This window comes from Molothrus aeneus, chromosome 1 (genome assembly GCF_037042795.1).
Source record: "Molothrus aeneus isolate 106 chromosome 1, BPBGC_Maene_1.0, whole genome shotgun sequence".
In the NCBI taxonomy this organism is placed as follows: domain Eukaryota; kingdom Metazoa; phylum Chordata; class Aves; order Passeriformes; family Icteridae; genus Molothrus; species Molothrus aeneus.
Window position 1 is genome coordinate 80,696,335 of NC_089646.1, and position 25,055 is coordinate 80,721,389.

The window sequence follows — 25,055 nt, forward strand, 5'->3', positions numbered from 1 at the left end:
TCACCTATCCGAAAAGATGATTAATGGTCTTTCCTCTAAACCTAACCATTGTTTTTGTATAGTGACAGACTTGTCCTACTCTCATAAATTAGTGGGATATGTATAAAATTTCTCCTCATGTACTTGGTAGGACAAAGGCCTCCCTTATATTCCTTTTGTGGAAGAGTGTCACCTAAAATTTAGACAGAAATAGAAAACAGCAGCTGTGACTATATGCATTTCTGAGATTCCTAGTATCTTTTATGGTTTTACTATTATGTTTTTATCTTCTAAAATATTTCAATTTCTGTGGCTGAAGTGTGGAACACTACCCCTTGCTTCTTCAGAACCCTCCCTCCAAGAAAAGGAAGTGGAAATGCTCTCCAAAAAACATCTGAGAAAAAGATGCTCAGTCAAAAATGTTGGATGTATGACTAGGGAAACTGGAGCTATTTTTCCCTTCCTGACCATGTTCTTTGTAATAGGTGTTATTTCTAGAGCACATTGATCACAGATGTGCTTATGAATTTGGTGATGTCACTGGAAATGTGCTTTTATTGCTGCATCAGCGTAAATGTCCTGCTCAGTCTTACGCAGCAATGAGGTCTGCAAATCCCCTTCTCTATCTTAAAGTACTTCAGACAAAGTTGGTAACTGTTTATGTGAAGATGTCCCAGGCTGAATGCTAAGGTTATCAGAAGTAATTTTCTTCCTCACAGAATAAACCCAGCTTCTGGAGTGAATTAGGTTTTGTATTTCTGGAAGAATTTCTATTTTTCCCTTGTTAGCCCTGATCACAGCAGAACAGCAATAGGCAAATGCAATAAACACTGGCCATTGATAAAGATGGTGGTGTTACTTCTTCCAGGTGCTGCCACTTCTATGCTGCTCAAAACCATTCAGTGAAAGTCTTTATTTCTAAGTACAGTTGTAACTGCTGCTCTAATCTGAAAGTTTTTCACAAATGCTACTCTTGAGTCTCCTTGAGTCTTGCTGACTGCAAGGCAGGTGCTATACATGTTCTCAGTAGTGCTTCTCATTCTGTGCCTTCATTTTTATTCCATGTGCTGGGTGCTTATGTGGTGCAGCAGATATTAGAATGGAGTTGAAGAAATTGGATTGGTTTTGCTATTGTTTGATAGCTAGATTTTTCATCTTCCTTTGAGTAGTGACCAATCATCGCTGAAGGTCTCACATAAGTAGAAGGGGACATAGGGAGGCAGAAGTCATAATATAAAGATTATAAAAATTGCCAGGCAGCCCATTACAGTTAGGCATAATAATTCCAAAATTGATAGTCTCAGAATACTTCAGTAAATTCTTCTATAAATTATTCTTTCACTGGTAACAGTGAAGAATGTAACTTAAAAGCAAAAGGGAAGGAGGGAAGAAGTTTTGATCAGATATTTGAAAGCAAATGAAAAGCCTATCAGGCTGAAGAGCACAAGAAGACCCTTTCAGATGTCATTTTTCTCCTCAGGAGAGGTTCTTACACCAACAATGCTGAGATTGTGAGCAGGGCCAGAGTAGCTGCTCCTGGATGCCAAGAAGGAACAGACAGGGGATAATAGGAAAGGAGAAGCATTTTAAAATACTCTGCGGAGAAAATTTCTTTAAAAGAGCACATTCTATTAAACACAGGGTTCATTCTTCCACAGCATTCTTTTCTTCCTATAATGACATTTTCCTCCTTTGCATGAGGTCACCATATAAAAGGATTGAATTGTGCAGTTTCACACGCCAACACCATTTTGCCCTCATGGAAAATGGCAGCCTGCCATCAGCTGCAGAGGTGTAACAGTTCACTCGGGGGTTTTGGCACCAGTGATTCCCTTCCTCAAGCTAGGAAATTAATTTTTGCCAGCAAAGTCACAACACTTGAGATTCTCGTCTCAGGAAAATAATTCAAAGATGCCAAATAAAAGAACAGCAACTGCTGAACTGTCCTGCCTGAAGTCTTCCCTTGCATCCTTAATTAATACTGCTGAATTGGACAGTGTCCTCTTTATCTTGGAGAGCATTTCCATAAACTCCCTTTAGAAGAAAAGTATCAGTCCAGACACTGTCACATGGAGTTGTAAAAACTGAGTGACTGCACACTGAAAGCATCTATTTTCCCAACTCGTTGAAGCCCATCATTCACAGTCATTTTGTCATTACACTAAAGGTATTTCTGCATCTTCTTCTGTAAGTTCTTTAGACTGTGCCCAGCACCCTTCCAATGTAGTACCCTGGTTGTTCACGTATCAGGCAGTGGACATAAACTCCATTAGCCCCTTGTTCATCTTCTTTATAATACACATAGCTGCAGTGTTGTCGTAACTTCGATGTCGTCCATTGCACTGCTAGGTTCCTGATGATCAAGGATACTCACATACCTGTTTCTAGCATGGTTTTCTCCCAGGGAATACTTGCATTTAGTATGGGGTGATGGAGAAAAAGTTGCTTTTAGATATGCTGACTGACAGAAATCTTAATAGTATTTGAAGGATCCAGAAGGGTGATTGGAAGTGCTCACATCATCCTCAGAGGGTATCTTGATTTGAGTTCTACACTGCAAGATTCCCCTCTGTTTCCATAAGGATAGTCAGAGAAAACAGGTTATCTTACCATGCTGCAGGCTTGGGAAAGAGAGTTACTGGAAAAGCTGGAATGCTGCCCAGCAGGAAAGGATCTCCACCTGGTGCTGGTCAACAGCCAGCTGAACATGAGCCAGCTGTGCCTAGGTGGCCAAGAGGGCCAATGCCATACTGGCCTGTACCAGAAATGGTGTGGCCAGCGGGAACAGGGCAGTGATTGTCCCCCTGCACTCAGCACTGGTGAGGCTGCACCTTGAGTGCCAGTCCAGTTCTGGGCCCCTCACTACAAGAAGGACATCAAAGTGCCAAAGCATGTCTAGAGAAGGGCAGCAGGTGAAGGGGCTGGTCATGTAGATGTAGCACTTAGGGGACATAGTTTGGTGGTGGACTTGGCAGGGCTGGGTTCATGGTTGGACTCGATGATCTTAAAGGTCTTTTCTAACCCAAATGACTTGATGTTCTTTTTTTCCCCCTATGTGTTTCAGTAAGAATTATAGTTCTGGATTCACTTTCCCATACATAGCCTTGCTCTTCTCCTTTTACTTCTAAAATGTTTTCAGTTAAAGACTGGAATGTGGCTTCTACACTGGTGATCCTGTCAGTTTTCCATTAAAGACATTATGAGAACTCCTTTAATTTCTGCATACAAGAAGATATAGGCATAGTATTTAATTTAAATGAAAGAAGTATCTCACAGGTGATACTGAAAAGTAATGTAGTAATTGCAGAGAGACTCTACAGCATTTGTTGAGAGTGCATTTTATTGCAGACAATGCCTGTATATCTTTGGAGAAAATTTACATCCCTGTTTGGTCATAAACATTTTGTTTGTACTTTGATAACCATAATTTTCATATGTTAAAATAACTTGATGGATAAAAAATCACAATTTTGAAAAATTACTTCCCTCAATGGCTTCACAAGTAATTTCCTATTGTAGTGATGATTTTTTATATTAAAAGGTGCTTGCCTGTACCTGATTACTAAAACAAACACTGAGATATTCATGCTTTTGCTTACCTGTGTTTGGATTACTGCAGTACAGTTTGGGTCTGTGCCCCCATCCCCCTGGGCAGCTGTGTTCATCTCTGCAGGCAGATGTCAAGCAATCCATTTTCAATACACTTTCTGTGGAGTTTTTACTGGTAGAAATTACTTATCTGAAGTAAAGCAGCACCCAGTGGCATACCCAGAAACAGTGTTTGAATTTTTTTTTTTTTTTTTAATTTTTATTTTCTCATTGACGATTTTACAAGACTTACCTTTTGGGTTCTTACTGATCTCTGGTTTGTTTTCTAAGAAGTCAATCAACAGTTGGTATATAGTTTTGCAGTAAAGGTTGGAAGATTTTATTGATAGGTTATTTACTGTCAAATATTCAAAGACAAAATGCTGCTTGTTTGGGGGTTTTAATACTTTGCTCTCAAAGCATTTTGGAAATGATCCTTTGATTTGAGTTTTGTAAATTGTCTTAGTTTGCATTGTTGAAATAGTTTCTGCAGCAAGGCTTTCCACTCTTAGCATCTTGTTATTCAAGGATATGATTTTACACTGAGAGAAAGTTAGGTGCAACTTCCATGCAGAACCATCAACACCACCAGGGAGTCTCACTCTTCACAGTAAGACAAGGAAGAGAAGGCATACAAATAGATATATGATTACTTCTTGTCCCACTATGTTCAAGGTTTTTGTTCTTTAGAATGAGAAATGCCATTTTTCATTCTACCTCAAAATTTATTTATATTTTAATGTTAGTTTTCCAAAGAGCTTTTGAACTACTTAAAGAATGCATTTCAGCCAAGAGAGGCTGCACTGTTATAGTATTTCTGTTGTACTGCATATACCTTACATGAGAAGTAACTTTGAGTGTCAAATAACTGACCTGTAATTACTAAATGACATTTGGTCAACCGGGCAGTTGATAATTAGAAAACCAAACTGGGACAGGAGTGATACATTTGATCAATTCAAGTATCCATTGCTGTAGCTTTTCTCTAGCACGCCTATGGTTCAAATACACTCCTATTATGCTGTGACATGAAAAAAAATCCTCACATATTTATGTTTCAGTATCATCAGACAGAGAAGAAAAAGGGGTAAATATTGAGAGTGATACAAATAACAAACATGTTAAGTAAAAGCTGTACACATCACGTACTTGAAATAAAAAGGGTTTAGAGTAAAAGCATTTGATTAAGTTTGAAACCCATGGCCCATTTTTAGCTCTGAATGATGATGGTCACTCTTGTAAATGGGGATTTAATTTTTTATTGTTATTATTATTTCCTTTTATTCTTCTTAAGGGTTCTAAGTTGGCAACAACCTGTCAATATCAACTCCTACGTGGCTTCAGGATGAAAACATTTCTGAGGGCTGTTCCTCTGTCGTGGCTTGACCCAACCAGCAGCTAAACCCCACGCAGCCGCTCGCTCACTTCCCCACAGTGGGATGGAGGAGTGAAAAAAGTGAAAAATAAAAGTGAAAAAACTCAAGAGATGCAATAAAGGCACTTTGATAAGGAGAGCAAAAGCCACACACCCTAGGAAAGCAAATGAAGGAAATAATTTGTCACAGCAAAACAAGGAATTTCCTATTCCATCACTTTGTATGGGCAGGCACTTTGCCTGGCATCATACATCTTTTGGTATTCTTGCAGTCCCACTAATTTGAAGTGGGATAGAGGGGCTAAAGATATCTTTTCCCTTGTCCTATTGGAAGATCTCTAAAGCACCTGGGACAGCTGAAAGATTAATCCACTTTTTGTTTGAAATAGAAATTATGTCCTTTTATTCTCACATGATCAAAATCCCATCACTTGGATACACTAATTATGGCTTGTCCCACCTTCTTTCCACAGAAATTTTTTAGAAAGCTTAGTAGTAGACTAGCCCTTGTTTTCTGCTACTTCTACTTGGTTTTGATTTTCTTCTTTTTTTTTATCCCATCTTTTAGACTGTGTAACCACTTGTGATCACACTGCTCCCTTCCATTTTATCAAGCAGTCAGTAGCTTGAATTCTCTTTCTCTGTTAAGAAAGACAGATATAAATGGTTTGTCTCTCCTGAGCAAAGCAGTGATATCTGTGCTTCAAGCTCTTCTCTACTGACAGGTGTACAAGAGAGTTTATATGACAGCATTTCAGTAACTACAGTGCCAGTTTGAAGTGTCTCATATGTCTGTTCTGGATGTCCCTTTATGCCATCTCCATGATACCCTCTCTCCTCTTTCAGTTTTGCATATAGTACAAGCCTGTGGATGAAAATTTTTCCTCTTTAATATTAACTAGAACAGGTGAGGCAGAAATGGCTACATTGGTCTTGACACAACAGCCTATGTTAAGACTGTTAAGACCATCTAAATATGAGTGGTCTTAATTACAATGCTAATAAAAACCCAGTTTCACTCACTTCACATAAAGTATTGTAATTATGTTTCTCGGTCTAGAGACCAAGACTGCGTTACCAAATAATATTTATGAAAGTATATCACTCTTTTTTTCTTGCTAATATATTGTCTTAATTTTGCTTCCAGATAAAATGATAAAGTAACTTCCAGATAAAATGATAAAGTGGTAGACCTTTTCACTTTTTCACAGGAAAAAAGCATAAAAGTGTGCTTTCTATCTGGCATTTAAATCTTACACTGACAGTCTTGTTTTCAAAAGCAATTCTGAATGCATTTCTGTGTTTCTTTTTGCCATCTTACTTACACAGTACTATTTTATTATAGTTCTGTTTTCTGATGAGAGATGATATTTCCCTTTTCATCTCTGTTTTGTGCACAGTCTTTACACTGATTGAGACTGAGTATTAATGACTGTCACTGAGTGCTGTGCTGTGTCCCCATAATATGTGCTTTCTGTAGCATTAAAGTGTCATTTCACACTCTGGGATCCTTCTGGGATCATTAAACCAAGGTTATTCTTGATTTCATCATCAAGATACTGTGCCTGAATTATAATAATGATTTACTGTGTACCTGGCATATATTTCACTTGACTTAAGGAAAATGTTCCATTTGTTCAATAAATGAATTAATGACAAGCCCCGCAGGAGTAACATTTCTTATAAGGGGAAAGGCAGATTTAGGATGTTTAGTTGGGATGTTAAATGAACATTGCACAACAAAGTAGTGGGAGATTGCTAGGGCAAGTCCTTGTCTTGTAATCCTCTGCTCTGCTAAGGATCTTGATAAATGCTTTGGGTTTATGGCAAGAATTATTTCTGTTGGAAAAAAGCTTTAGTCATGTAAAATGACATGATTTTAAAAAGAAGTAACTAAGAGTGTATTATTTCATAAATGTAATGGAACATCTAGTTGTGGTTGGGTTTTTTTGAGTTAATGCTGGGTAAGCAAAAATTAGACATTTTTCTTCCCTTACTGTTTTCAGTTGTTTTGTAACATCTCATCTTGAAAAGAGATTGAATAAAGCAAATTTACAAGGTGACTTAAAACATTATTTTACGAAATTGTGGGCTTAATACTGAGTGATTTCATCTCAACACTGCTTTACACTGCTTTTGTGTTTCTCCTCTCCCACTGGCCAGTTATTCCCTCTCCACGGACTAACCAAAAGGACAGTATTTTTCCCGCTCTTCCAAGAAGTTTATCTCTAAGGTTTTTCTGATAGTAATAGTCAGCAACAATTATTTAGAGTAAAAGTGAGCCAAAATTTTATATACATTTAGGTAATAGTAGTAGTTCACAAATGCCTGTGTTTTATTTGGATAATTGCAACTTCGCTCTTTGTACTCTGCTGTTTATTCACTACAGTGGAAGCTGGTAGCAGCTGTTCACAAACGTCTTTGGGATGCAGAATTTGACCTTTGTTCTGCTGCTGTTTAGGATCTTGATTCTGGTCTTCTTGCAGGCTGAAGGGAGGGAGTCTGGACAAGAACCTGTCTAGACTCTCTATTTATCTCGGTTTAGCATTCATTCCTACAGTGTCTGCCTCACTAGAGATGGGAATACTGGCTAAAGGTTTCTATCTTTTTCATCTCTGGGCAGCCAGAATAAGCACCTAGAAAAGAATTTCAGGCAATGAATTTGATAAGCAAAAAAATTCAGATGTGAATATCTGGTGAAAATGCTTTTCATGCAGTTAGGAGCAGGAAAAAAAGCAGTACTATGTGTGCAAGATGAATGCATTTGTGCTACTTTCTGTGGTATGCAGCAGACACAGAAAGAGCATTTTCACTGTACTGTTCCTCTCTCCACTGGTCTGAGGAAAGCATGTCATAGTTGTATCAAAACATTTGCAAAAGCTTTATATTTTGTGTTTGAAAATATTTGGTGGTAGGGAAAGAAGGGTAATTCACTGAAAGACAGTGTCATTTGGCATAGGTAGTGTGACATTTTGAATGGGTAATAAATACATTTGCAGCTTTTTCAAGCAGTATAGTGGATTTCTTTCTATTCATAAGTCTCCTGCCAATTGCTTCTCTGATTTATTAGACTGATGTGTGAATGCAGAGGATCACTTTCCTATTGTAGAGCATATTTTTTATTACTGTTCTCATCATCCAGCAAGCCATGGTAAGACTTTGCACACTATATATAGAAATAAAATAACCTAGATTGATATCAGTATCTGTAATTTGGTGCTTTCTCAACATATCTCTACTAAAAAGGTTGGCAGCAAAATTATTTCAATAAGGAAAATCATAGTCCTGATAAAAAGGACCTGCCAAATGAAACTTTTAAGGTAAAGACCATCAGTTGATCTTCAAAATGTGTTTAAAAATACAAAGAGATGGCTGGTATTGAGCTACTGAGAGTGGTGGCAGCAGAAGGCACAGGTTTGTAGAGACATAAGAGCACCTAAGGCTCTAAAACAGAAATGCCTGCCTTGAAACCAGTGCGCATATATATATATATACACATATATACATATATGTGTGTGTGTGTATATTTATTTATAATTTTCTATTTTGTATATTTATATATTTATTTATACACACACTCTCATTTATTACATAATACATACTTAAATATATATATAAAGTTTTGCATATTGATCTGTGGGTAATACGAAGTGTATTAGCTGTGAGGCAGGTGTTTACTTGTTCTGATTTTTACTTCATTTATAAAACTCATGTAAATGGAGAGATTGAGGGAAGATTCTGCAGTGCACCTTTCTGCTTCACTGAAATTCTTAAACTGCAGGTCATAGCCTGCGTTTGTGAACTTAGACAAAAATTTAAATTTTATGTGCCTGGGGTTCTGTTAGCAAAACTTCCTACCAAAGAGGGATGTTGTTAGAATGTGTTCATTAGCTCTTGAGGGAGTAGCTTGCTCCCAAAATACTTCAGGACAGAAAATTCTCATGGGACTGAGAGATTCTTTGAAGGATATTACCTCATTCCTAAGAAGAGAGCACCTCATATTCCAATCACTATATAGAATGTCTTGTGAGCAGAGGTCATCAGCTTTGATGTTCAACATAATAAACTGCAAATGTATTTTTAATCTGACAAGAGGCCTTTTGTTTATTCTATGAGGCAAACTGAGGTAGCTACAGCAAGCATCAATAAAAAAGAACTTCTTGAATTTCCAATTACAGCTGAAACGTCAGATAGAGTTGTTTTGTTGTTTGGGCTTAAATGATTGGAAAAAAAAAATTCTTTGATCTTGTTTGTGTTCACATTGACTAAATCCCATTTATTATACCCTTAACTGAATAGAGTGAACTGCAGCTTCAAAAATTTTCATGTATCACTGAGGTGATGTCCTTTGTTGCTGTTAAAATATTTGAAGTGACATACAGCTATCTATAAAAAACTTCCTTTTGCTTTACATTAAAAAAAATTGAATTTTCTTTATTTTGTTAAACTTCACCAGATATCTGATTATAGGAATACCAGGATGTTTTTAGTTGAAATATATATGTCAGTTCTTTTCACCAATAATAAATGTAAACCTTCATTCTCAAATAGATAATTCATCATTTTTAAATACTGGAAAGTAAATGATCCAAACTGTTGGTGTTAATCATAATTTTTCATTTAATGTCAGACAGTACTAAATCTGTTGATTGGTTGAGTAACGCCAATGTCTTTGCATCCTAAATTAATACTGCTCTTGCACTGTCTATGAAGTGCACTGAAGCTGCTGAACCTTCTTTGGCATTCTGCATTTTTTGAAAAACAAAGACCCTGAATCAATATCAAGTAGTTGAAATACCTACTGAGGGTTTTGGCATGTGTGTATTTTATCATATTTATGTGTGCTTCTCAGTTTATAACATAGGTCAATGCCAATCTGTTAATTTTAGGAGATATTGCTTTTAACAGTGGGACTGAAAATTGCTTTTCTGATGCCTTCTCAGTCAGACAAGCACTAAAGGTCAGCTCTGTGCTTGCAGTTAGAAGTGTTATTTGGAAGATCCCACTAGCCCTTCATGATTAGAGTAGCATACTTGTGTTGTCCTTCAAATGTAATGTTTTTTGAAAGTATTAAAGTGCTTTACAATTATGGGTAACTCAGGCCTACCCAGGGATTTTTTTTTTTGTAAAATCTCAAATCACATGAAAACTTTGATTTATGATAGGTATAGCCTTCCTACCAAGCATGAAAAACAAAATGTGTCACAGAGAGAATACATTAAGGCTTACTGACTGAGAAAGCAACAGATTTATTCATACCTTCTCAGGGCAATTTTAGAACATGATTTTCAGTCTCCTCCTGTTCAGAAAATAGTTTTGACCCTCTGTCAACCCCAGATATAGATCCCAAGATCTAAAGAGGTCACTTAAGAGACACAGGGAAAAAAAACAATCTGTACTCAGTAACAGAAATAAGATACCAACTCCCGAGAAAAAAAGCTCCTGAATATTGATCCCATGCTTTGCATCCTCACGTCACACAACCTTTCCACCAAACACCCACCTGGTTTCTATAGACACAGAAAAAAAGATCCCCATCCTTCTCCACACAGTGCAGTTTAACACAGAGGGAACGATTCTTGTTTCATTTTAAGTATATATACTGGTAGTTGAATTTATTTGCATTATGCCTGTTCACAGCTTTATGTTACCTTTGTATCTGATCTAAAAAGTCCTAATGAGAAAGCCATTCTTAAATAGGACCTACCTCCAAACCCTGATTTAGATCACCTAAACAAATTAGACTTTGGAGTTAATGCAGCAATTTGCATAACATTCTGCTCTATTTTCAGCTAAAATTGCTCAGCACTTTTTTAAACCTGTAGCAAATTACTTCACTAATGAGGCAAAATTACCCTGTGATGTTACAGGTAATTTTTTCTGTAATAAATCTCATGTGCATTTGCAATGTACAGATTTTGCATTGTCTACCTGCTCTCTTCCATAGGCACATCAGAAGAAGTAATGGAGAGGACTTAAAGTTTGAACCAGTATATTTGTCTTAAGAGATGTGCTGCACTAAATATTATTCCCATCTTTTGTTTTTATGAGTTGTTTTCTCCCTTTCACATCCATTTCAAGTTCTGGGAGTGCCTCTGAAACTAGCTAGCAGTGGGGCTGCTTGTCTTCCTCCAAACCCTTCTCCAAAAAATAGTGTGGTTCTTACCCGCTTAGATGGAAGTCATTTTAGTAATGTAAACAAGGCAAAGATAAATAACTGAGAGAATTTGTAACTGCAGTAAAAACATGAAGAAATAGAATCATTTCATGGATATTGTGGATAAACAGCCAGTGCAGTCAAGTTGCTGTGCAGCTGTATTGGCCTTTGCTGCAGTGCCCTGGTCCTTGTGGCCAAACCAGTCAGCTCACACAGTAAGCCTGAAAAGAACAGGGCACCTGTAGTCAAAGAGTGTCTCACCACACAGCCTGCTGCCATTTAAAAATTCTTGGGAATTTGCTTTGGCTCTTGTAGCTTCTCCTTCCAGCACTGGTAGAAAAGAGTTGCTCAAAATCCATTCATACATGAAGTGGTAGCACTGCCCTGCTGGTTGGAAAACCAGTATCTGAAAACATTAAAACCAGTTCTTACTGATTGTTTCCAATCAATTGAATCAATTGAATTCCAATTGATTTAAACTGAATTGTCCTTTTAATTTGGTGTTTATTGCATACATAACATCACCTGTGCTAGCAGGCAGTTATTTTTTAGTTCTGTTCTATATGTAACAGAGTGGCATTAAAAATAATTCCATGTGTTTAAATATGTGTATTTTGATATATTAAAATATGCTTTCTTAATAGCAGAAATGTCAGAGAATAAGTGGTAGATGATGCAGTGTGTTATGTCAATTAAACTGGCAGTTAATATCTATGATGTGTAGAAAGGATTGATTGTTGTTAGATTTCCTTCACCTCCTCTGGATGAAGAGTTACTCAATAGTGATTATTAAGTAAAATGTAGAAAGTAAGCATCTAACCATGAATTAATCTTTGAATTAGGAATGTGGAGCTGTTAATAGTGGAACACTTAATGTCTTACTGGGAAGAGGAGATTGTGCTATTTTAGCAGCACACTTCATCACTCTGTCAGTCTAACAGTTTAACAGGGTTTTTTTTTCCCCTATTCTTACTTCTCTTCTGTTTCCATTATGTTTTACTTTGTTAGGAAGGGTACTCAGAATGAAATGCAGAAAAGGATGTTTCAGTTATACCTACTGGCAAAATTTGAACAATATTTTAGATACCCACTTGCTGAATATAAATAGAAGAGGAAGGCTGTTTTGGTTTCTGTCACAGAAGTATTTTTAGGCTGTTTTGGAATACTTCATTATCTAACAGTCTTTGGCTAAACTGTTTAAAACTTGAAGCTTCACTTTTCTTTCTTTTTGTATCTCTAGCTCTAATTTTTGTAGCCTTCCAAGGGATTCCAATTGCAAGAGGCAATTTCCATTATGTAGTGATTGAAAGAAAGGGTTTTGCTTCTTTTCTTTGCTGCTGGGAGGAATCGAATAATTTTCACTCCACAGATTTCAAAGAATATTTTTCAAAATCGGGTTCAAAACCTTAGTGATAGTCAAAACAGATAATATCTATTTGCTTTAACTTTGCTTCTGCTGTTGCAAAGCCATAAGCAATACCCAGGTTCCAGGGCCAGATTTCTCATAGCTTGATATGAAGAGAGGTCACTCACCTACATTTTGTTCACTCTGGTCTCACCGGTATCTATCCTTGAGAACCACAGTGTCACTGATAGCTCTTTCCCACATCTCCTGTTGTCCTCAGCTATTCCAGCTAAAGGTCCACTAGTGTTATGCCATTGTTAGCAATTAGGATTAATAAGAAGGTAAAACAAGGTGCAGTGATCAAATGAGGAGTGTGTCCAGACATGCATGGTGAAGCACAACTTATTTACAGATGACCAATCCCTTTCATCATGCCTTTTTTTCTATTTCCTCATGTTGTTCCTCCCCCATGCATTTGGAATGACTCCCTTTTCCTATCTTTGCCCTTCTGCTAAACATCCTGTGAGTCTGGGACACTGCCACAATCCCATCAGCATGCTCTTTACCATAGGACCTTTCCATTCATTCCTCCCTGTGTCCCCACTTTACCAGTTAACAAAGCTCAGGCTGAACCTCTCCAAGCCTTGGAATGGCTCCTTCTGCAGCCCATTGAGCAGTGACCTCCCAGACGTGGTCTTTAGCATTGTCCCTTGCTCTGCAGGGTTTGTGTACATCAGTGTGGTTCATTACTTTTCCCATCTCATCTCTGTTTATACGCTGGACAGCCACTGAGCAGATGTCCTCACAAAACAGGTGCCTCTACATTCCAAGTATCTACATACCCTTCACATCCTGCATTTCATTTCCTTCCGCACATTCAGACAATCTGTTGTATTGAGAAAGCAGGCTAGCAAGAATTAATATGCTAAGCTCTTACAGTAATCAAGCATATAGATATATATATAGATATAGTTTCAGACATATTGTCGATGTCTTATTGACTTGTTTTTATCAGCACATATGCTTCAGGCTGGTCATGTGTAACTCCTGGTAGATTAAGTGTCTAACAGTCCACTCTTGGGATGAACACCACTGAGTCAAACATAAACCTTGAAACAGATTAATTAATTTCTCATAGGCTCTTGGCATGGGGTATAGAAGCTGTCCTAAGAACATAATTGACATCTTCAGTGCCTCCAGTAGCAGCCTGAACCCCTTCTTGAATCTAAGTTTTATTTTCATAGTGTGGATGCAAATACATATTCTCAGATGTAATGTAAAAAAACTTCATATTATGTCAGAGGAGAAGACTCTGTCATCAAGCTGACATGAGTGCACTTTTGTCAATCGGTGTACTAGAGAGTCTGGCACCTATTCCTGTCCTGTCTGCCTGTGTTTTGGCATCAGTGAGCCTGGTCAAGTGCTTGTGGCCAGCAAGTAAACAGTGACATTAATGGCAAAGAGCCAACTTTAAAGGAAAGTTTGAAAATGTCCTGGTAAAAGAAAACACATGATTCCTCAGATGAAAGAAGGAAGATGCATTCTTCCATGGAAATAGTTTTTTTCCCCAAAATTTATGTAATCTCTGTTCTTTCAGTTTTCACTTTGATTGGCATAGATTCCTAATCACAGCTCTGTATTTAACAGCTCTCTAACAGTGTCTTCCAAAGACATACACAAAATATTTTCAGTGAGAAAAAGGAAGGAACATGACTTTCAGAAATTACTGTATCCGTGGATTAAGAGAGTCATGAGAAAGAACACAGCGCAGATTCACCCAGCCTTGTTAATATTGTTAATCCTTCTCCTCTGATCCTCTTTTTTATTTTTGAGAAAAGATGGTGTAAAAAGGGGACAATGCATTTGGGACATAGGTAGATGCAACTGGGCATACTCAATTGCTGGAGAGTTGAAGGTCATTATTTTGAGATCAGCAATGGCTACTTTGGGGCTGCTCTGTGTAAGAATAGAGTTGGTCCTCTGTATCTCCTGACAAATTGGTACTCCACTGTTAGTTTTTATTGGTCAAGCAGACTCTGACATATTCTATTTTCTTTTCCTCCTAGATGTAACAAGGCAGCAGCCACTGATAAGTCAGTAAATATTATATTAAGAAATGTTTTCTTCATCTTAAGTTAGGAAAGAGACAGAAGTATCAAATTGGGATTTGGGATTTGATGCCCCATTGGTGCAAATTGCTGCTTATCCATCTCCAGGCATTTTTGGCATAGACTTTTGGCAGTAGCACTGCTGAATTCACTGGAGCTGTGACTAACTTAGCTGAGATCTGCCCCAGGAGACTAGGTCAGAATTGTCCTCCTGGCTATGGCTCTTAGCTCCCTAAAGGACTTGAACAAATAATTTCATTTCCTTTGCCTCTATTTCAATACATTTAAATAGATCCTGCTAACATCCATCACAATTTCACAATTTGTCAGGCTTACTTAAACTGCTGGAGAGTATAGTTCTAAACATCTATATAGATATTTGATAGAAGCATGAAGATAGGGTGAATAAAGGCCTGGTGTAAAAAAAACAGAAAACAACCAAAGCAAGAGAGGAGTCCAGATAAAAAACAGCATCAGAATCTGGGCTCCTAGTTGTGAACAATCAGCTCCATCTCTCCCTGCATGACACAGTTACTCTGCCAAATACCTGAGCTTGGAAATTCAAGGAAAGTTTGTAAAATAAACCTTCTATTTCCTAGGTAAGAAAAGGTTCTTCCTTCAGCAAAATTCAAGAAATTTTGTCAAGTTATGTAAAGTGTTATGTAACAACTGTTTCATTTCTGTTGTATTACCCTTTTTTCTGACAGAAATGCATTTTAGATTAATATTTAATGCCTTTGCTTTTAACAAACTATCTTTGAATCACTTTAGTCTGCTGCTGGCTTCAGGTTCCTGGGAGAGGAGGAGCTGCATGAGCTGAACACTAGTGTGCTGTCAGCTACCATAACTGGAAAGAGAAGGTGCAGCTCAGGAATACTGTCTCAGTGTTGCAGAACCACACATTTCCCTTTAGAAATGAGCAGAAGATAGCAAAGCCTATCCCCTGAGAGCATCCACAGGATAAACTGCTGGGGAGCATGAGATGCCGCTTGATTGTGTGCAAAGGAAAGAGTGGGAAAAATGGCATAGGCACAGAGTTCTTCTCAATGGAGACAGAGCCCTCTGAGTCTTTAGCTGAATTGTAGCACGCAGGATGATTTTTTCTACAAATTAATACTTTTTCACATTCTTACTCTTTTTTTTTAGCAGCAAAGCAATTAAAATATTCATTCAACATATTGTGGTTTAAAAATATAATTCACAAAGATCAGCAGGCATGTTTTCATTCTGTCGTTCCTGATATTACTCATCACACCAGGCAACTCATATATTTTTTAACTGTATTCTTTCTTCTATCAGATCTTGTTTCTTTTCCAAGGTTGAAGTGTGAAGCTCTGTGGTTGATTCACCTTTTGTAGAACTGATGCATAAATTTTTGTTCCTAGTCTTTTTAGTAAATGTCATCCGTTTTGTCATGTAGGTGGCTCTTCATGTAGCATGCTTAGTTTTTAAAATCTGGTTAGTAGGGGAAGCAAATGTATTTTTATATGAAGGTTAAATGGTAATGGATTGTAAACCCAAGCAAACAAAACAAAACAAGCAAGATTCACTCCACTTCTCTCCCAGATTACTTGGTCAATTTTTTTCTGGCTCAGAAATGAGCTAATTATTTAATTGCAAGTCATCCTGTTCACATGCAAAATATTTGACTAGTGATATATTTTTCAGCACCTTTTCTCTTTGACCTGCTTTTCTCATTTCTAAACTGAAAGAGGTCATGGTTTCTCTAAGCAGCAGAAGCATAAAGTCTCAAAAAGATTGGTGAATTTTTCTGCCTGAAGTTGATATATTTTACCAATGTCCATTCATACCTCTTCATGCATCATGTAGTGCCAGCTGCTGCAGTCTTTGAGGTGACCTGCATATTGCTCAGAAAGTTGCACATTAGTACTGATATAATGCCTATTTAAGGAAAAATATCCTAGTTTCTCTTTAAACACTATCACTTTGGCATTTAGACCAAAGCTGTGTGGTAACTGTATAGACATTACTTTTAAGCTTGAATTCCTAATAGATTTTATTGTACTTTAACTGTTTCCTTCTTCCAAGACTTCCCCCTGCAGAGCCCCAAGAACACACGGCCATGCAAAAACTGCTTCACAAATATTTTTTGTTGTCCTAAATGTAAAATGGCCAGCTGAAATGCCTGGCTTGTTTTGGGCCTTAGCCAACGACACATATGGGGAAACTTCTTGACCTTTTCAGAGTTGTCTGTGTAATTTGCTTGAAGCTAAAGCATTGTACTCTTCAGATGTTAGTTATGAACCTGTGTGGTTTCTTAACATTAGATCCAAAAATCATTACTCTTTGAGGAATAAATAGTGCCACAGAACAATAAAGTGTTTGTTTGAAATAGTTTCATAATAAATTGTACTTAGTATTCCTGACCTTCTTGATAATTTGTCTCAAATATTTTTAGATATGCATTTTAAAATTATTTTTATATGAGATATCAAATTAGAAATTTATTTTGTCGGCACCTTGGGTACGTACACATAAGACTTCTGTTCTGCATCACTTAAGGGTCTCCCTCAATATTGTTAGAACAAGCTTACCACAATTTATTTCATATCCTTATCTTAATATTTCTGGTGGTTCCTCCTTTTGCTTTCATCATTGCTCATCCCAATTTAGTTGATATAATGTCCTTACTGAGACTACAGTAGTTGTTCCCATTCCCAGTAAGAAAATGTAAAGGTAGGAAACTTTATGATATTAAAAAAACTAAAAACTTTATGATGTTAAGTGCTTTGTTTTGTTTGCTGTAGCCTTGTGGTTTTTTCTCTAGCTTGTGATGTGTTACACTCTGAAGGAGACGACGTTTCTCCAGCACAGAAGGAACTCTTGCCAAGGCAAACCTTGACAAACCGTGAGAAACCTTGATGAGGCAACACTTGACTAATTTTGGCTGCTTTTACAGAAGTTCTGGTTTGTCAGTGTACAGTTTTGTTGCCACTGAAAGAATAATACTAGGAATCAAGGCAGTGAAATATAGCAGCTCTGTGGTGTTACCAGCACACCTTTACTGCCCGGTAGCCTGCATAAAGCACAGCTTCATTACATTGGACAGCACTTATTGGTACTGGTGTTCATTGCCTAACTGTGTGATTATCACTTTGTCCTGTTTCAGATAAGAAGACAAGGCGGAATACAATTACTGGTGGACCTATTGGACCATCGGATGACAGAAGTCCACCGTAGTGCCTGTGGAGCTTTGAGAAACTTGGTATATGGGAAGGCAAATGATGACAACAAAATAGCTCTGAAAAACTGTGGTGGTATCCCAGCATTAGTACGGTTACTCCGCAAGACTACAGATTTGGAAATCAGAGAACTGGTCACAGGTTTGAATTTTTCAATATTTTTTGTTCAAACTCTCTGTCATTCTTGCAAGCACAGTTCTGTGCCGCATGCCACTTGCTCCATCAGTAACCATTTCATGACCATCTTGTTTGCCATAACAAAAAGCTTTCAAGCCCTTTGGATTTATGTAATGGATGAATGGCTTTCAATATCATGCAGTTTACAGATGTAGGTATGGTTTATGGCTGTCATTGCTGGTTCACTTTGTTCTTGGTTAGCCATGAGTGCTCTTGTGGGAGATGTGCTCCACACATGGATATGTTCTGGTGGGAATCCTCTGCTCTCCTTCCTGTCTGGTGTAGGGCTGGCCAGGCAAGAACCATATTTTGCTTAATTTACTTAGAAACTGTTACTTCTTGCTTTTATATACTATGTAATGATGTTGTGAGAGGGAGGATTTGTTCAGGGGTTTTCTGCCTTTCTTGGGGTTCTTACAGGAAAGTGGAAAACTGTGTTGGAGAGGTGGACGTCATCTTCTGAAGCCTTTTGTCTGAAATTTGATAGCATGCTATGTGATGTGTTGCCCACAGAGCATGCAGGTAGTGGTAGTTTATTTCTTTTCTTGATGTAGGAGGATCTAGTCTTTTAAGATTGTGTGGATTTTCCCTTTCTGAAATTCAAAGGAGGGGGGCTGGGTGGTGGTGTTCAGGAATACAGGAATGCTGTCAAACAGGACTGGTATGAAATGTTTGGAATTTTTTTTTCACCTTGCCCTTAAGCTAGCATTTAATATGCAAAACAGAAGTGAGACAGAGGGTTTTTTTGTTTTTCACTTTGTGATTTCATTCTATTTGGTGATTATTTAACACTATAAATCAAAAATATTTTCATTATCCTGTTTCCAGTTTTCAATTGTATTTTCATTATGGGTTTCCTACTAAAATATGTAAGAAAATTTGTAATTTCTGTCACAAATCATCAGAGTACACATTATCATCTATGTTTGTGCAGAAATTACTTAGCCTTGTACGTCAGGCCTCATTTAGAATACAGTTGATAAGATGATCATCCTTTGGTTGGGTCCAGGTTTCTTCCTTGAGGGTATTTGAATAAACTGCATGGTGTTTATTAAATGTAGATTTTTTTATATTTAATTTTGTTTCTTAGTTACAACAGTTATCACCTCCTACTTGTTAGTCAGGATTAATGGGGCAGAGATACAGGTTACATGAGCTCAAATTGTGCCTCCTGTGGAGTGACAGAATTACTGACAGATCTAATAAAGTGTAACCACTGCTTCATATTCAGCTTACTTGTTTGTCTCTTGGTTATGTTGTCAGTATCCTGGCTCCAGGGAACATTCTGCCTATTTATTCTGAGCAGTAAGTGGCAAACGGCTAATACACCTCAGCAGTCACCGTGGCACTTCCCACGCCATCTGTAGATGGAACACACAATGTCATTAGGTCATTTAAAAAATATATACTGGGCTACAGTTTACATTGGTTCCGTTGCACAGTATGCTGTTAAATATTCCCAAATACCCACTGAAAGAAAGGATGTTTCTTTTCTAGTATGCCCACAAAATGTTGCTACCAAGAGGAGTAGGCACTGACCATCAGTGGTGGGCAGTAACCTGCCTTTGTACAGGTAGATGCAGCTCCCAGGGATGGTGAGCATCAGGAGTGCTGGATGAAAGGGGAGAAGACCAAGATGGTGACCCTGAGGAATGGAATCAAAGGCAGTGGTATTTCAACATTTTATTCCTGAGCCTTTTTTTTGGTATTGGAGTTTTTTGTTCATTTTTAATAGCCTGTACATCCCAGAAGGCCACTACTTGCCCTGGCACACAGTGCCATGTTTTCAGAAAGGCAGATGTTTTGTGCCTTTCAGAATGCAGATCACTGGCCCTGGCTTTCAAAATGCAGACATGTTTTTGGTAGTGCTCTGCAAAGCTTCCTTCTAAAGCAAGGCTCATAGCTGCAGCTCTCATCTTGCATCTCTTAGGAAACAGGCTAAAGTTGTGCATCTGAATCAGTTCTCCTTTCCTTTTTATTTTGGTAAAGTTTTGTAGTGTGACAGCTGAATTCCTTCTTTCTGTCCTTTCTAGGGAGTGAAAGGTAGCTCCTGCAGCAGCTCCCTTGGTAATGAAAAGATTTGGCTTGGTGGCAGGCATAAGGAAAAATAAAAGGTTCCTCATGCTTTCCATCAGCCTTCCTGAGCTGAGGTGGCAGGAAGCTAATTATTTCAGTAGGGGCTCCACAGCCTGGAGGAGATGCAGAGAAAATAATAACAAATGTCTGTTTTGGGAGTAAACATAATACCTTGAGCCTTTCCATCTCATGTTCATTGTGCATCCTGTTATATAAAGGCTGTTCTTGTTTGTTACTTTTAGGGAGGACACAAAGTTCATGCCTTAGGAATTCATACAGGCTCTGACATGGCTGCCCCTAAATAGTCATCCACGTTTGTCTGCAGAGCACTTCTCTTTGGTGGGGAAGTATCATTATCTCGGTCCTACAGATGGGGAACTGAGCCTATCAAGTGTAAATGACCTGTCCAGAAATCTGGCAAGATGAAGGTATGAAGCACTCTGAGTAGGCACCCAGGTGCAAGGGAAGAAATATGGCCTGGAGAGGTTTTTTAGCAGCTCAATTTGTCTGGCAGTAGTGAAGCATTCATTGCCTGCCCCAAGTACTGTGAAGCACTTGCCCAGCAGAGCGAAAGTTCTGATATTAGTTTCTTCCTCAAACATGCACATTCTCTTCCTTCTTCTTGCTCTTCTCTAAGTAGAATATAACTTCAATTTCTGGCGATCTCAAGCCTGGCTTTGGAAGGGTATTTAAATGTGCAGACCAGCTTTCTAGCCCAGTAGCTCCTTGATTGTCAGGATTGCCTTCAGCACCATTTGTGTCTTGTCCTCTTTTCCGAGATTTCTTTCTGCCATAATCTCTCCAAAACAGAGGTTTTTTACTTTTTACTTTATCTTGTCTCTCTCCTCCTCAGCAGCAGAGGTCATGAGCTAATACTGGAAAACCTTACCATGCTCAAATTTTTGGGCTGCACAAACTTAACCTTATAGCAAAGTGTTAGAGTTTCAAGGCTGTCTTATGTCAAGGAAATGGTTTCAGTGCAGGCTCCCATGAAGAAGCTCTGAGGGAAGTGTGCTGCCTGGCTGTTATTAAATTAAATGATGTTAATGCCCAGGAAATATTTCCTGAGATATGGAAAGATTATTCATACAGAAACACTTCCACAGTTACAGGTTTTTACTAGAAGAACATGGATAAAATTAGGTATACCCGTGAACATTTGTGCAAAAGTGAAATACTCTGATAGAAATATAGATGTTGGCATGACCTACAGCCTCTGGTAGTTTGCAGAGACGCAAGGAGAACCCAAATCACAACGTAAGTCTGTAAATAAAAAGAAATATAGGTTAAGCTGAATGCACAACACTTAATCTAGCCATCTTTTTACCCCAGCACTGTGCTGCCAGTTTCCACAGTAGCACCTGTTTGTGGGAAAAAATAAAAGCCTTCAATTTTAAAAGAATTAAATGTTAACGCTTTTCTAATAAATATAAATAGAGAGGAACACAGTACAAAATTAGCACAGATCCTGCAGATGGTAGAAAGAAATGTTTTCACTTGTTAATAATGACAGTGAGTAACTGATTTCTGATTCTCTTGCCTTTAACAATTTAATTATGAACCCTTCCACAAAATTCTATTTTATAATTTTTTCTATTTGTTTTACTGTCAAGGAAAAAATACATGGAAAAATCTGACATTTTAGCAAGGATAACAGAGGAATCCCATGGATGCCTTGTGCAGAAGGTGAGGTCAAGCAGCTGTTGCTAGACCCTTTCCAACTCAGGCTGTTCTATGATTCTGTGATTCAACTTATGCTTGCTCCTTCTTCCATCTGCTTGATTGGTTGACTCGGTTGATCTCTGTCTGAGATAAAATAGTTTAAACTGTTATTCTTCTCAGTTTTGACAAACAAGATCCTTCACAGCTAGAATGACAGTTTCTGCCTATGAACAATGAGGTAGCTGAATTTAAGAAACTCCTTTTAAAGAGGGCCCCTGTATGACTGCATAACCTGTTTAAAATCTGTGAATACCATTTCTGATTGAAAGGTAAAAGTGGATAATCCACTTTTAGAAAGTACATGATGATAAAGAGCTGCAGCTATAAATAATGTCAGGAGAAACTGGTTTTTTCCTGTGCTAGCAGCCAGTCTCCTGCTTATTTTGGTTGACAATAAAGTGTCAGAGATTTAACTATTGTCTACTAAAATATATAAATTATAAAAATTAGCACATTAAAAAACTTATAAAGCAGAAACTAACACTAGACATATATACTAAATATAGATAGGTAGATATTGACTCTGTATACTTCATTCACGTTTTTATTCACTTAATTAAATGGCTTTTATTCCATTCCTGCAAAACATTACAAGATACTGCGTACAAAATATTTCTTTCAAAGAAGCACTAGTTCTCCAAGTATCCTTAGCCCACAGTCAAGCTGGACAGGGAAGAATTTCATTTACTTCCCAGACTTTGGATTGCAGTATTCATTAGTGCTGTCTTTAATTTCAGCTGTGGCCAGTTTGGGTTTTGGCCTGGTTGATCCCCTGTTTTCACTCCATGTTATGCAATATTATTGCATAGTCCTGTTTCAGTTTTAGTAGCTGCTGTGTGTTTATAAGGAGGGGTTTATAACCTTATAGATAAACTCTCAGTGTCACTGAAAGCAATTACATGTTGTTCACCTTAGATCTGTCTGGCCTGAGTTAAGTACTGCAGGTGAAAGCTCCTTTTGATTGCATGCTGCTTCTTAGCATGTGCATAAATTATTGGCAGATTGGTCAAGCCACTCCAGAAGGCCCCTTTGAGCCCTGTATCTGCCTTTGCTGATCTGTGTAGTTGTAAGTTAGTAAGCCTGCAGTGATATGTAAAGCATGGTTAAGGGAGTATTCTATTTAAATGGACCTTTTAGCTCACTTCAATGGAAGATTTAATTGGATTTAATTTTTTTAAAGTAATTCTGGCCAATTATTTAGAATTTTTAACTTCCTAGTACAATGGCAGTTCCTCTGTTTGGGGTTCCCAAAGTCAAAATCACATGGCTGCAATTGTTTTCACTTTGTAATGTTATTTTCTAATTGGACTTTGTAAGGTATCCCACTTGTGAATTTTTTGCATAGCAAATTTATTTACCAATATTATGGCAAAGGGTTGGCTGTTTAGTACTTAGGATCTTGAAGCAGTTTGATTTAATAATTTAATAGTTTTCTGCAGATGTGCCCTTGACATACCTTAGTTACTGGAGTGTGTAAACACAGATGTGAAATTTTATTGGGATATAAACATTTATTTGGAGGTGGCACCTATTTGTAACCTTATTGCTCTCTGTAAATTTGATTTAAAAATGAATAAAGGTACTTTTATCCCATTCCAAGATGACTTTCCCACAGCCTTAAGTAAGAAAGAACCAAACTCTTCTATGAGTTCTGAATTCTTATAGTATTTCACCTTGATGTAATTCCTTAAATCTCTATTATATCCCTTTTCCTTTGCAGGTTTATATTAGGTGTTGCTCCAGTATTGCTCATATAAAGTATCCCATTTCTTAACTGTATTCAAGTTTTGTAATGGAGAAATGCAAGTGTAAGGAAGCCTGACCAGAGAAAGGCCTAATTAATTATCAGCTTTTGATCTGTAATGTAAAAAGATAAGTAGGAAGATAAATGTACAAAGTGACTTGCTCTTGTAACCAAAGAGACAATTTCAGCATTACACAAACTGAAAAGCAGATTATACAGATACACGTTTTAGGTTCAGATACATTTCCTGCCTATCACAAGCTTTTCAAACAGATAACATGGAAAGCCATATATGTGTGTTTAAATTGTCATGATGGCATAATCATACTCTAAGACTGCTGCTACAAGATTGACATAGCTCTGGTCCAATATATGCTTAGCTAAGAGAATGGGACTGCCAAATATCCTTTGGGGCCCATAATGCTATGTGGCAAAACAAAATGGAGATGTGGCATAATGCAGAAAGTACACAAGTGCCTCTTAAGATGCAGCTCCTCCACCTCCAGCATCTGTGTCCTGTCAAGTCAAAGAAATTAGAAAGGTTAAGCATGGAGTTAGATAACTACTAGCACAGAGGACTGTTTTCAGGAGTGGTGATTTTGGTTTTTGCAGGAAATATGTTCATTCATTTCTTACTTAGCGTCTGCTCTGAACATAAGCGAATTCTCTTTGGTAACTTCAAACAAGTGTTTTGAGGAACTCTGCCAAGCACAGAGGCAGGTGCCTTACAGACTTGAATTATTTTTCCACCAACAGATTTAGGATAAGATTAACAAATTACAAATCTACTTGCCTGGGCACTAAAGTTTGCTTGTATGTTTTAAATGATTTTTATTCAAAATGGAGATTTAAAGGGCATTAGCTCTAATAAACCTTTCCTATCCTTCGTTAAATGGATGTAATTGCAAGTACAATATCCTACCACAATCAATTTTAAAAGTTGATTAAAGCTTATGAAGCAATTTACTTCTAATTAGGTGTTTTAAATAAAAGTTGTTTTCAACATTAACAAGATTATTTGTGTAATGAAAATTCCTATCTGTTTACTCTGGATCGAAGCCAGTGGCTGAATAAGGAATTACATATTGCAGTTTCTTCAGTATTTCTTTCAAGTAAAAGAGCCTTTTCAGTTCCCTGAGGTTACATAGTAATTTGACTCCCTCCTTTAGCTTGAGATACTTTTAAACAAACCTCCTCACTTCAACCTCCACCCTGAGTTCTGTGAACCACTGAGAATTTTAAAAAAAAGCCAAACTCCGTCAAATCCCCTGCAAGCCTCAGCTTGCCTTTAAAACAATGTCTTTCATCTCACAGCCAAAACTTTGCACAGGCTAGTTTGTCATTTTATACTGTTACATCTAAAATCTTTTGTGGGGACAGAAGGAAACCAAGGGTTTGTTTAACTCAGAAAGACTACTTGTTACTGCTACCTTGATAAAATTTGGCTTAATCCAGACCATTATCAAAGCTAAGCAAAAGCAAAATAAATGAAGGCATGTGGTCTGCAGGAGCAGCTGCTCAGGTTAATCTCACTGAAGGTCCAAGTGCCCCAACACAACTTCAAACAACTCCACCAATGTA

At 37.6% G+C, this 25,055-nt stretch overlaps 1 protein-coding gene across 5 annotated transcripts in view; it reads left to right on the forward strand.

Annotated features, from left to right (window-relative positions):
* Positions 1–25,055, forward strand: part of CTNND2 (catenin delta 2) — a 637,790-nt gene that overhangs the window by 478,409 nt on the left and 134,326 nt on the right. For all 5 annotated transcript variants that reach the window (XM_066559759.1, XM_066559767.1, XM_066559780.1 and 2 more), the window contains one exon: positions 17,683–17,896. In XM_066559759.1, coding sequence (XP_066415856.1) covers positions 17,683–17,896 — 214 coding nt within the window. The remainder of the gene's footprint in view (positions 1–17,682; positions 17,897–25,055) is intronic.